This window comes from Zerene cesonia, chromosome 9 (genome assembly GCF_012273895.1).
Source record: "Zerene cesonia ecotype Mississippi chromosome 9, Zerene_cesonia_1.1, whole genome shotgun sequence".
Taxonomy (NCBI): Eukaryota; Metazoa; Arthropoda; class Insecta; order Lepidoptera; family Pieridae; genus Zerene; species Zerene cesonia.
In genome coordinates this window covers 3,724,701-3,734,809 of record NC_052110.1, presented here as the reverse complement: position 1 = coordinate 3,734,809, position 10,109 = coordinate 3,724,701, and the positions used below count along the sequence as shown (strand labels likewise).

The following is a 10,109-nucleotide window of genomic DNA, read 5'->3' as shown; positions in this document are numbered from 1 at the left end:
CAATTATATATATATATATATATATATATATATATACAAGAATTGCTCGTTTAAAGATATAAGATAACACAATCAGATAAGTTGGCAAAAGTTGCGATTATCGTAAATTGATAAATACACGATGTTATAAATAAAAAATACAGCACGTGATCAATTAACTAACTCGTAAAATATAAACAGCGTCAATTTGAATGACATAACCGGGTTGGTACAAAAGAATAATATTATTTGTATAAACTGCGAAAGAGCTCAGCGGAATACTTTCTGACGATAAAATATTATTATTTCATGTAGTATTGTAGATGCTATCCTGAGGCTTGAGACCTAGGTTTCCATACATTAAAGGCGATATATATTTTTCCTACCAATAAAATCATCTCAACTAATATTCTTGAAATAATTCGATAAAATGATATCATTTAAACCTCGACATGTATTTCAGATATGGATTCTGTATTACTTGGAATGCCCATACCACACCGCATCGCTGCGACCGACAAGCGTGGATGTATTCAACTGGACGGCAACCTACCGTCACGACTCCGATATCGTCGCCCCTTACGAAAAATGGGTCTATCACGATCCCATTATCACTGAGAAAGAGCTTGAAAGAAATTACGCGGCTAACAAGACTAAGAAAGTAAGAAGACATTTTTATTTCATTATCGCTCTTTTTTCTGGACAATTTCCGTAAATTAACATAAACACAGCTACGCTTTTAAGTATAGGTAAATTTTTCAGGTAATTGGTTACAAAATGTATTATTTAACCTCGAATAGTAATTATTTTAAGTGATGTATGAATGTTACAGTAAAACTTATGTTACATATAGTACATAATTTTTTTTTGCGACGAGCGTTAGGTTGAGTGTCAACCACCGACTTCTACTCAAACAGATTATCTAATACTTAAGTGTTACAAAACGCAATTATCTTCATATAGATAAAAATGAGTTATACGCTTATTAAAATTAAAACAATATAGGTAAATATTATATGTTTTTATAAATAAGATAATGCCGTATATAAATCGTAAATACGTATCAATTAATTGAGTATCAACGATAAAAACCAATGCCGGCATTATTATCACGTCCTAGAGGATCGATAAAATTTTCAATTTAGTTTATAATACACAAGAATGAAATATTTACTGTAGTATCTAACTGCACTTAGTATTATAATATTAAATACAAAATTAATGACTTCAGGCTGAGGTAGCCAATAATTATTACTTATCTAATGCTTGCTGATCCTTGCTTGATGGTTAAGTATTAAAAAATACTCGCGCAAACGATATTTTATATTTATATACCTAACAGTATTTAAACGCTAAATCATAGTCTACCTTCCTAATGTATTGCGATAAATATTTGAGGAATCTGAATTTAATTAACACTCCTGTTAATTTTGCCCATTTCTAAACCTCACACAATTTAACTTGTAATACAATAAGTATTAACTTCCTAAAATATTTAGATCTAACTTAACCATAGAAAATTGTGAAAAAATAATTACTAAATATTTAGAGACTATTTACAAGAACTAAGGTGGAGTACATCACAAGAGATATTACAAAATGATCATAACTTTTTCCTTGGTTCATATTATTCAGAATTAAACAACAACAAAGCACATAGTTATATGACTAGTTAATGTATAATATTATCGCGAATGTTATATACATATTGTATTGATCGTTCATATATGACGCATTCTGAACATTTCGATAAAACAGGACACTTTGCAATAATACCTACTCGAATTTTCCACTCACAGGTGTTTTAATTGAATTCGATAACAGTCATTGTACAGCTTGAATTCGAGGTTATGCAGTAAATTATGAATAAAAAAAAAGCCAGTTTATGTTTTTTTATCCGATTATTATTTATTATCTTCTAACTTCTATGCAAATTTTTGCGTATGACATCTGTATCCGTTTTTTTTTTGTAATTTTCTTTGGTCGGTAGTAGCGGGTGAACCGCACAGAAAGAGTTGGCTCACTTTATTAACACTACTTCAGAACCAATTTATACAAATAAACAATTGAAACAAACGTCAACGCTTCAGGTTGCCTGGTTCGTATCCAACTGCCACGCACGTAACCGCCGCCTGCAGTACGCCCGCCAGCTTGCCAAGCACATCCCCGTCGACATCTACGGGGCCTGCGGCTCGCACCACTGTCCCCGCACGGACCCTAACTGCTTGGAAATGCTCGACAAAGAGTACAAATTCTACCTCGCCTTTGAAAACTCCAACTGTCGCGATTATATAACGGAAAAGTTCTTTGTAAATGGCTTACAGTAAGTATGAATTATTTTATTAATATTTATCAGAGCCGAAACGAGCAGATTGTACCTAGAAGCATCGGAAGCCTTTGTCCATTTCCTCCCTTTCCAGTCCCTTCCTGTATTCTCCTCGTTAATATTTTTTTCATCCCATATCACATTAGTCGGTAATTCATTTGTTAAGGAGTAGACTTATGCTTTTGCAAATTTTCATGGGCCTTTACGTTGTAAAAAAAAAGAAATATCATATTCAACTTTATGAGCACATAAATATGACACAATGAAAAGCGGATCTATTCCTGTTCATAGGGATCCGCTTTTCATTGTGCGATCCTAGGTTTCCTATTCTGGGTTTAGGAAGACCGCGAACGAAGAAGTAACTTGCTTTATAATAATAAAGTAAACTGTTTGAGAGGACAATGGGCCTCTTCAAATATTTATGTTTTCAATCCGATTGAATTAATATTGAAGTTTATTATATCCTACTTAAAAAAATATTAACAGAATAGCATCATCGACAAAATCAAATGTTAAGCTTTCAATTGTTTCGCTAAATATGGCTATCTCTGTTATTGGTGGTATTATACATGTTTCTCCTATAGACACGATGTGCTGCCAATAGTAATGGGGGCACGGCCTTCAGATTACGCGGCAGTCGCGCCGCACAATTCCTATGTACATGTTGAAGAATTTGCTAATCCAGAAGAGTTGGCTTCATATCTACGTCGACTGGATGAAGATGACAGTCTTTACAATTCGTATTTCAAGTGGAAGGTAATGAAAATTCATTTCTAAGTAAAATATTACTCTGCACGCTGAAAACATTTTTATTGCAAGAATTATTACTGGTATAAAATTGCGTTATTGCAATGCTCCTTGTAGATTTTGTCTATGAAACAAAGTTAAACCATTTATTTCATTCATATATATGGTAAAATGCTGTAGAACAATTTTAATGAGAAACAAAACGGCTTTAAATTTTATTATTTACTAACACTTAAATAAAATTTCCAGGGCACTGGAGAATTTATAAACACATATTTCTTCTGCCGCGTCTGCGCAATGGTTCACGCTAACGGGCGCAGACAGCGCAACGCACACTACACGGACGTGCAAGCGTGGTGGCGCGACGCGACGTGCACGCGCGGTGATTGGCGCTCCACGGTACGCGACCCCCGTGATAACGGCTAATGTGACACTACCCTTATGCGATTCTATCTTGAGTGATTACCAAAGGTGGCAGTTGAAGTGATAGCACAAAACAAACGACACATCACACAATATTGTCTTTTTTTATTGACATGAATAAGAATATATAATTAACATCTTCGGTAATTATCCAATGATGTATCTTCCGTATAGTGCAGTCAGACGTACTATGCTTAAAGCGCTAGCAACTGAGTATTTTTTAAAATCTTCTAGCACTAGAACTGAATGTTGAAAAACCTAGGGAAGAGACAGCGGCGTCTCTGATGTGTGCTTCGCTTGTCATACATAATATGACGCACTCATGGCTCTGTCCTAATGATTTTTTTCATCTAAAGAAGAATATAATAATAGTTCAAGCACAAACCAAAAACAACAGAGCCATGATAGCCCATTATTGTTAAAATGGTGTAGTATTCACGTCCATTACAATTAGATATACAAGTATGTATATGTATTAAATCTATTCAAAATTATTTTGATGTGCAATTTTAAATAAATTTGTGAATAATGTCAATATATGCTTGTGTGTATGAATATGAATTTAGAAGGATGTTAGTAGAAATCAATGAGGAAAGTGATGAATTATCATCACAATACTATACTTGAGGTATTTTTTCATTCTTTATGCTGTAGGTATACATTAAACAAAAAAGAAAAAACTCAAAGACAAAACGTGTCATTAGATTGAAATATGATTTTTGTCAGTATCGTTTCTGTTTTACAAAATTTAATGACATTATTTTTCTCATCAAAAATCTGTATTTTTATAGTTGTTTTACTCAACAAGTGGGTAATCTTTCTAAACTTCTTAATAATAAGATAACTGTACAATAGACTTAATCATCATTTAACATTATTATGAATCACAAACATCAAGAAATATATTTAATTGTTATATTAAATGTTATTAACACCCAAAATGAGAAATTATGAATCAAATATGGGTAATAAGTGAATTAGAATATATTTTATCCAAAGAACATTGGATGATAAACATTGTACTTAATACGCATTATACAAGGTTTTTGCATTTGTTAGTTTTATTATAAAATATTTTGTACTTATTTTCTACAGTATTTTTAAAATACATTATTTTTATTTATTGTTGTTTGTTATATTGTATGTTTGAATTAAGTATTATTGTTGGATGCAAATAAAATGCATAAATGTTAATTGTACTGTAACATTAGCCACATTCCATGTATTATTTACAGTTTATTTTATTTATCAGTTCTTATTTATTTTATAAAAAGCATTTCCACCCTTATTGAGTTACCATTTGTATCTAGAAATAAGGTTTACATTTGCAAACTAAGGTGTTGTCAGTAATTGGTTAAAAATGTTTGATTTGTTTATTTTTAAGGATTATAAATCAAATTGTTATGAACTGTTTCCAAAAAATTAAGCTCATTGTGTCTAGTCATGGCTACTTTTATTGAGCACAAATATATTACTATAACAATTATGTTATCAATGAAATTTAGCACAATTATCTTATATTAAATATACTTTTGTATTTTTTTATTAATTTATGTTTATAATTTATATGTATTTTACAATAAGAGTATTAATAATGTTCCTTGTTTTATTATATTTAAGCGTAAATTATTATTAGATGTAAATTAAATCATTAAACCAATTTTAATTTATGAAACATATTTTATTTCATCACTATTATATAGTAATTTCCTACAAGCTTGCATGGTCTTAAACCCCGACTTGTTGATTTTAAGTCTGAGGTCCTCACCACTGTTATACTTTTTAATTTATCTGCGCATGTGAAATATCACCAATGCTCAAACATTGTGAGGAAACCGGCATGTCCAAGAATCAATAGTTTAACAACTTGCAACTTGAACTTGAACATATATGTATATATCTCAAAAATATAATCCATTTATTAAAAATAAATGTGCTATGGTGATAATATATAAGTCAAGTTATTTATGCCTGATAAGAAATAGACAAAAGAACTCCGTAGTGGGTACATATTGTAATTAGTTGTTTATAAGTAGCTTAGTACAAAAAAAAATGTTAACATAGGTACAACTAGTTACATATCTATGTTAGGTATGCCCTGAGTTAACAATACTTTTGAATTAAGTTTAAACAATAAATAAGTCATCTGAAAGATATAATAAAACATTAATTAAATTATCTTACAGACTGGTTAAAGTTCTTCTATCATTATGTTCATACACTACACTTCACTTTCTTTATAATTAATAAAATAAATGTTTCTATAGTCTTCCATCTTCTCTGCTAAACATTTAAATCTGCAATAAATATATTTGACATTTGAATAATAATATAATTGTTTCAATCACTTCTACGAAATTTGCTAAATAATTGGGAAACTCGGATCTTACCTATGTTGATTTAACTGCATCCTTATAGCTTTTCAAAAGCATTATGTTGTTCAAATTCTCTAATAACTGTATTTGAATGTTAGCACATTCCACAACAAAATTAAGAGTATTTTGAAAAATGCTTTTTGCTTTATGTAAGTTCTGAGGAACTAAAACTCCAAACCAATGCATTGGATTCACAGTATTGGAATTATTTTCAATAATTTTAAATTGTTTCGTATTATCTTCTTCAACAGTTTCACACTGTGTTGATGCTGAAAACTCTGCACTCGCTTCCATAGGAAGTCTCTCCTTGCTTACAGATGTTTGACCCATAATATATCGTGATTTTGCTAAATGAAAACAGCCATTATTTATACTGGTTTCAATATTCACTTCACTTCTCATCTTATCTTCCATTAAATGTAACTGACGCAAAGTCATTTTGTCCAACAAGTCATTTATTGTTTCCATTTCGCAAACTGATTCTGGAATTGAAACACAACTTTTATTAGTCCGAGTATACAAGGTTGGTGGTGAACTGGAATTCCGTTGCAACAAGGAAGAATTTAATTTAATAATTTCTGTTACTTACCAGTAACCATTTTAAAGTGATTCAATATTAAATTATTATAATATGTGCTGTGAGTGTTTATAAGTACTGCACTATTTATTATTCCAATTACGACTATCCTCAATTACAATAAACGACATCAATCAAATTTTGCAAATCTGAAAAGAAAAGCTGTACAAGTGTATAAAGAATTGTTTTGAATTTTCTATATGTCATGTGACAGCCACAGAATAGGTAATATCGTTGATATGTGACAGAATCACGGTCCTTTGTATTCACGGTAGGTAGGTTACCTACCGTAATATATATATTTACCTACCTACCTAATAAAACATTTTTATCGTAAGAATAATACCGCAATTTTCGTTTTCATTCGTGCATATAGCGAGGCGATTGACGAACATGCAAATTATTCTGCACGCAGCACGAGTCTGTAAGTGCAATTTAAAGCTTATTTAAGCTTATCAAAAGCACATACGTAATGCATTATTTGAAAAAAAAAATAATTACTCGGTCCTACGCTAGTGGGTTATCCAGCGAATGTGAGTGCAACGTGTCACTAATACCGCTCACTCACATTCGCTCGAATGCACTAATATTGGTTTATAGTTTATATTATCTGTAGACCGTAAGTATTTTTTATTGAGCAAAACCGCCATTTTGGCTACCTTTACTGAATGGTGGTGAAATATTCTGAGTGGTTGTAAATAAAGATCACTTTCAAATTACATACCAGATAATAATAGACATTCAAAAATAACATCATACGATGTCGGACCGAAAAAAATCATTAGAAGAATTAAGAGTTATAGATTTGCGCGCGGAGTTAGAGAAGCGTAACCTAGATAAAAGCGGCATACGCAGCGTGTTAATCCAGCGACTATCCAAGGCAATAAAAATTAATAAATAATATAACTTAATTCTCACTTTAATGTTATATATCAATTTTAATTTAATTAAATGTTTTAGCATTTACAAGAACAAGGACATGATCCTGCTACATATAAGTTTGATTTGAGTGGTACTGATACGAAAACTCCAACCAAAAGGACAAGACGTACTGAAAGCTCTATAGAACCTGAGAACGAGGACTCTCCGGCAATGGAAGATATGATAGTTCAAGACTCGGCTGGGGATGATGAAGAACCAGAACAATCTGAAGTTACTCAAAATGATGACGGCCAGCAAGTAAAAGAAGAAAGTATGGAGGTAGAAGAGAGTGAAAAGATAAACCGAAAGCGGGAAAGCAAGGATGAGCCTGAGGCGACACAGGCTAAAAAACCGTGCTTGGACCCTAGCATAGAGGATGAAATAGAAAAGCAGGAAGAAGATCACAAAGGAGAAAATAATACAGATGCAGAAGACAGCATCAATTTAGATCTTGGTGAAGATGAACTCCTTAATGAAGAGGTATGTTTCTATGTCTTCAAGGTTGATTTTATTCTACCATCTCGTAAATCAAAGATTGCCAATGGTATAAGTACAATGGAGATGGAAATAGATTAAATTTGTTCTTATTGATAGTGGATGGATGGGCTATTAAAAGTTAGAATAGTTCACACTATACCTTTTGTATTCAATATACAATATTAAATATATTTTATTTTAAAAGTGACATTATTTATTCCTTTAATAGTCACTGTAATCTAACAAATGTTTAGAACTATAAGTATTAATATACTAACTAAATTGTAAGGCATACCTCATCATACATATAAAAATTCATTTGTTTTCTTCTTTCTTTTCAGACTGATAACACTTCTAAAAACAAGAAAGGTAAGTGTGTGTCATAACAAAAGCTTAATCATTTAGTATTATAAATATACCATTGTCATTATATTTTGAATATCATTGCATATTTAATTGAATATCACTAACCAGAATCCATTCCATCAGCATTTATATTTTTCCAACTTATGCATTTAAAATTGCTTGTATACTGTGTATGTTATAAAAAACATATTTTGTTGTGAAGTGTTGCTGTTATATAAAGGAGAATTTCTTAGTGGAAGATCACAATTGATACCTATGGTGCTTATTGATACCCCCAGATGCAACACATTGGATGTGAACAAATAAAATGCATAAATTTATTGTACCAGAGAAGGAAGGACAGTGCAAAGAGCTCTGAAAGCTTTAACCATAGACCTCTAAATGAAAAACAAAAGCTTTCTCAATAAAAGCCTTGCTGGCACTTCTGTTTCCTTATGAGAAATTTTTAACTCCATCTTCGAGAGCTCATCAAATGTCCACTTACTTATTGTGGACATAACAAATCAGGCCATTATTGATCCATGTCATAAAGGCAATGGTGTTAATATCAAATCGAGTTTTCAGGTGAAGATTATTTCAGTGTGAAAAGTATTGCAAGTGCAAGTTTATTTTGCGGGAACCACTATTAGAAGAAATACAGGGCAGGCTGCTTTTTCAAGCGACCTGTGCTGGCCCATCTCACTATTGTCACTGACTTAGATGATGCGGTTCTGGACGACTCTACAGCGGCTGCAGACACCGAGACTACCGCAAATGAAGATGCCGTTCCTGATGATGCACCTTCAACAGAAAATCAACAAGTAACTTCCGAAGCAGCTGCCACTAGGTTGGTGAACGCCGACAGACCGTCGCGACGCCGTCTTTGAGCACCTTTATACTTCGATACTCAATATTGTATAAACATTTTCGTTATCACTACAAAGTTTTGCACCAACAAAGGAGATCATTGCTGTTAGCTGCCTGTACTGCAATGCAACATTGTTACTTCAGCTGCATGGCTTCGAGATCAGATTGGACATCACATGAAGAAAGAACCAGCTCATCGTGGGAAGAATGCCAGTAATTTAACATCAAAATGAAGCTATAATCAACCCGGCGACTATCACTGCGGCTTCGTGGGATCATGGCATCAAGAAGATGAACAACAAACAATACGGTGGAGTAACGGTGCAAAACTTTGTAGATGAATGAGTGCCTAAAGTTCTAAAATAGCCTTCATAACTTTAATACCTAGACAATGTTATCTTATCTGTCTGTAACTAAATAGTAAACGAAAGTCATTTTGTCTTACCATTTAATAAACAATTATTTTCCTTTCAGCAATGATGAGGGTGACAAAAATGAAAAAGATCAAAAAGGTAGTTACTTTGTGATAGAATTGTGAGCACAATATGTTTAATTTTTAGTTTTATGGCATTGGACTGTTATATATGATTATAATCATTTTTTTATTTAATAGATGATAAAGAAAAAGAGGGTGAAACTGATAAAAAAGAAAAGAAAGATGAAACTAAAGAGGGTGGTGCTCGGAATTTATGGGTCAGTGGTTTGTCAGGGGATACTCGTGCTAAGGACTTGAAGCAATTGTGCAGTAAACATGGCAAGGTAAATATTATCTTAAAAAAAATATTGGCAAAAAAAAGGATGTCTTTTAAAAACGTTTCACACAAATGTTTAAAATAATATAACAATTAAATATTTGTGGGGCCCTTAACAAAATAGATATACTTAAGAAATTGAATTGATTGTCTCCTCGATATGTGCTAGAGTGCCACATGCACACTATTATACTCTGAATTAAGAATATGTGATTGTCTCAAAATCTATTACTTGTATTAATATAAACTAGCTGTGACCCGCGGTTGAAACCGCATAAGTCCGTATCCCGTAGGAATATCGGTATAAAAAGTGCCTATGT

At 32.2% G+C, this 10,109-nt stretch overlaps 4 protein-coding genes across 5 annotated transcripts in view; 2 read left to right on the top strand and 2 right to left on the bottom strand.

Moving 5' to 3' along the window:
* The window catches only part of LOC119829158 (SAFB-like transcription modulator), a 6,708-nt gene extending 6,331 nt beyond the window's left edge, over positions 1 to 377 (bottom strand). The window contains exon 1 of the mRNA XM_038351560.1: positions 366 to 377. Within this exon, the coding sequence (XP_038207488.1) occupies positions 366 to 377 (12 nt within the window). The remainder of the gene's footprint in view (positions 1 to 365) is intronic.
* A 32-nt stretch (positions 378 to 409) lies between these two features.
* On the top strand, positions 410 to 4,851 carry LOC119829157 (glycoprotein 3-alpha-L-fucosyltransferase A). The gene is made up of 4 exons (XM_038351559.1): positions 410 to 640; positions 2,070 to 2,302; positions 2,890 to 3,061; positions 3,302 to 4,851. The coding sequence occupies exons 1-4, from the start codon at positions 410 to 412 to the stop codon at positions 3,476 to 3,478; spliced, it is 813 nt and encodes a 270-aa protein (XP_038207487.1). The 3' UTR covers positions 3,479 to 4,851.
* A 929-nt stretch (positions 4,852 to 5,780) lies between these two features.
* Positions 5,781 to 6,678, bottom strand: LOC119828877 (coiled-coil domain-containing protein 115-like). Its single transcript, XM_038351166.1, has 2 exons — positions 6,440 to 6,678; positions 5,781 to 6,332 (listed from the first exon to the last, which is right to left on the bottom strand). The coding sequence occupies exons 1-2, from the start codon at positions 6,447 to 6,449 to the stop codon at positions 5,866 to 5,868; spliced, it is 477 nt and encodes a 158-aa protein (XP_038207094.1). The 5' UTR covers positions 6,450 to 6,678; the 3' UTR covers positions 5,781 to 5,865.
* A 364-nt stretch (positions 6,679 to 7,042) lies between these two features.
* On the top strand, positions 7,043 to 9,889 carry LOC119828876 (SAFB-like transcription modulator). 2 transcript variants are annotated; one of them, XM_038351164.1, is made up of 6 exons: positions 7,043 to 7,307; positions 7,388 to 7,828; positions 8,167 to 8,194; positions 8,891 to 9,017; positions 9,512 to 9,549; positions 9,651 to 9,889. In XM_038351164.1, the coding sequence occupies exons 1-6, from the start codon at positions 7,188 to 7,190 to the stop codon at positions 9,872 to 9,874; spliced, it is 978 nt and encodes a 325-aa protein (XP_038207092.1). In that variant the 5' UTR covers positions 7,043 to 7,187; the 3' UTR covers positions 9,875 to 9,889. The 2 variants fall into 2 exon arrangements, with proteins under 2 accessions (XP_038207092.1, XP_038207093.1); XM_038351165.1 differs by lacking the exon at positions 8,891 to 9,017 and having other exon boundaries at positions 7,046 to 7,307; positions 9,651 to 9,815.
* The last annotated feature ends 220 nt before the right edge of the window (positions 9,890 to 10,109 follow it).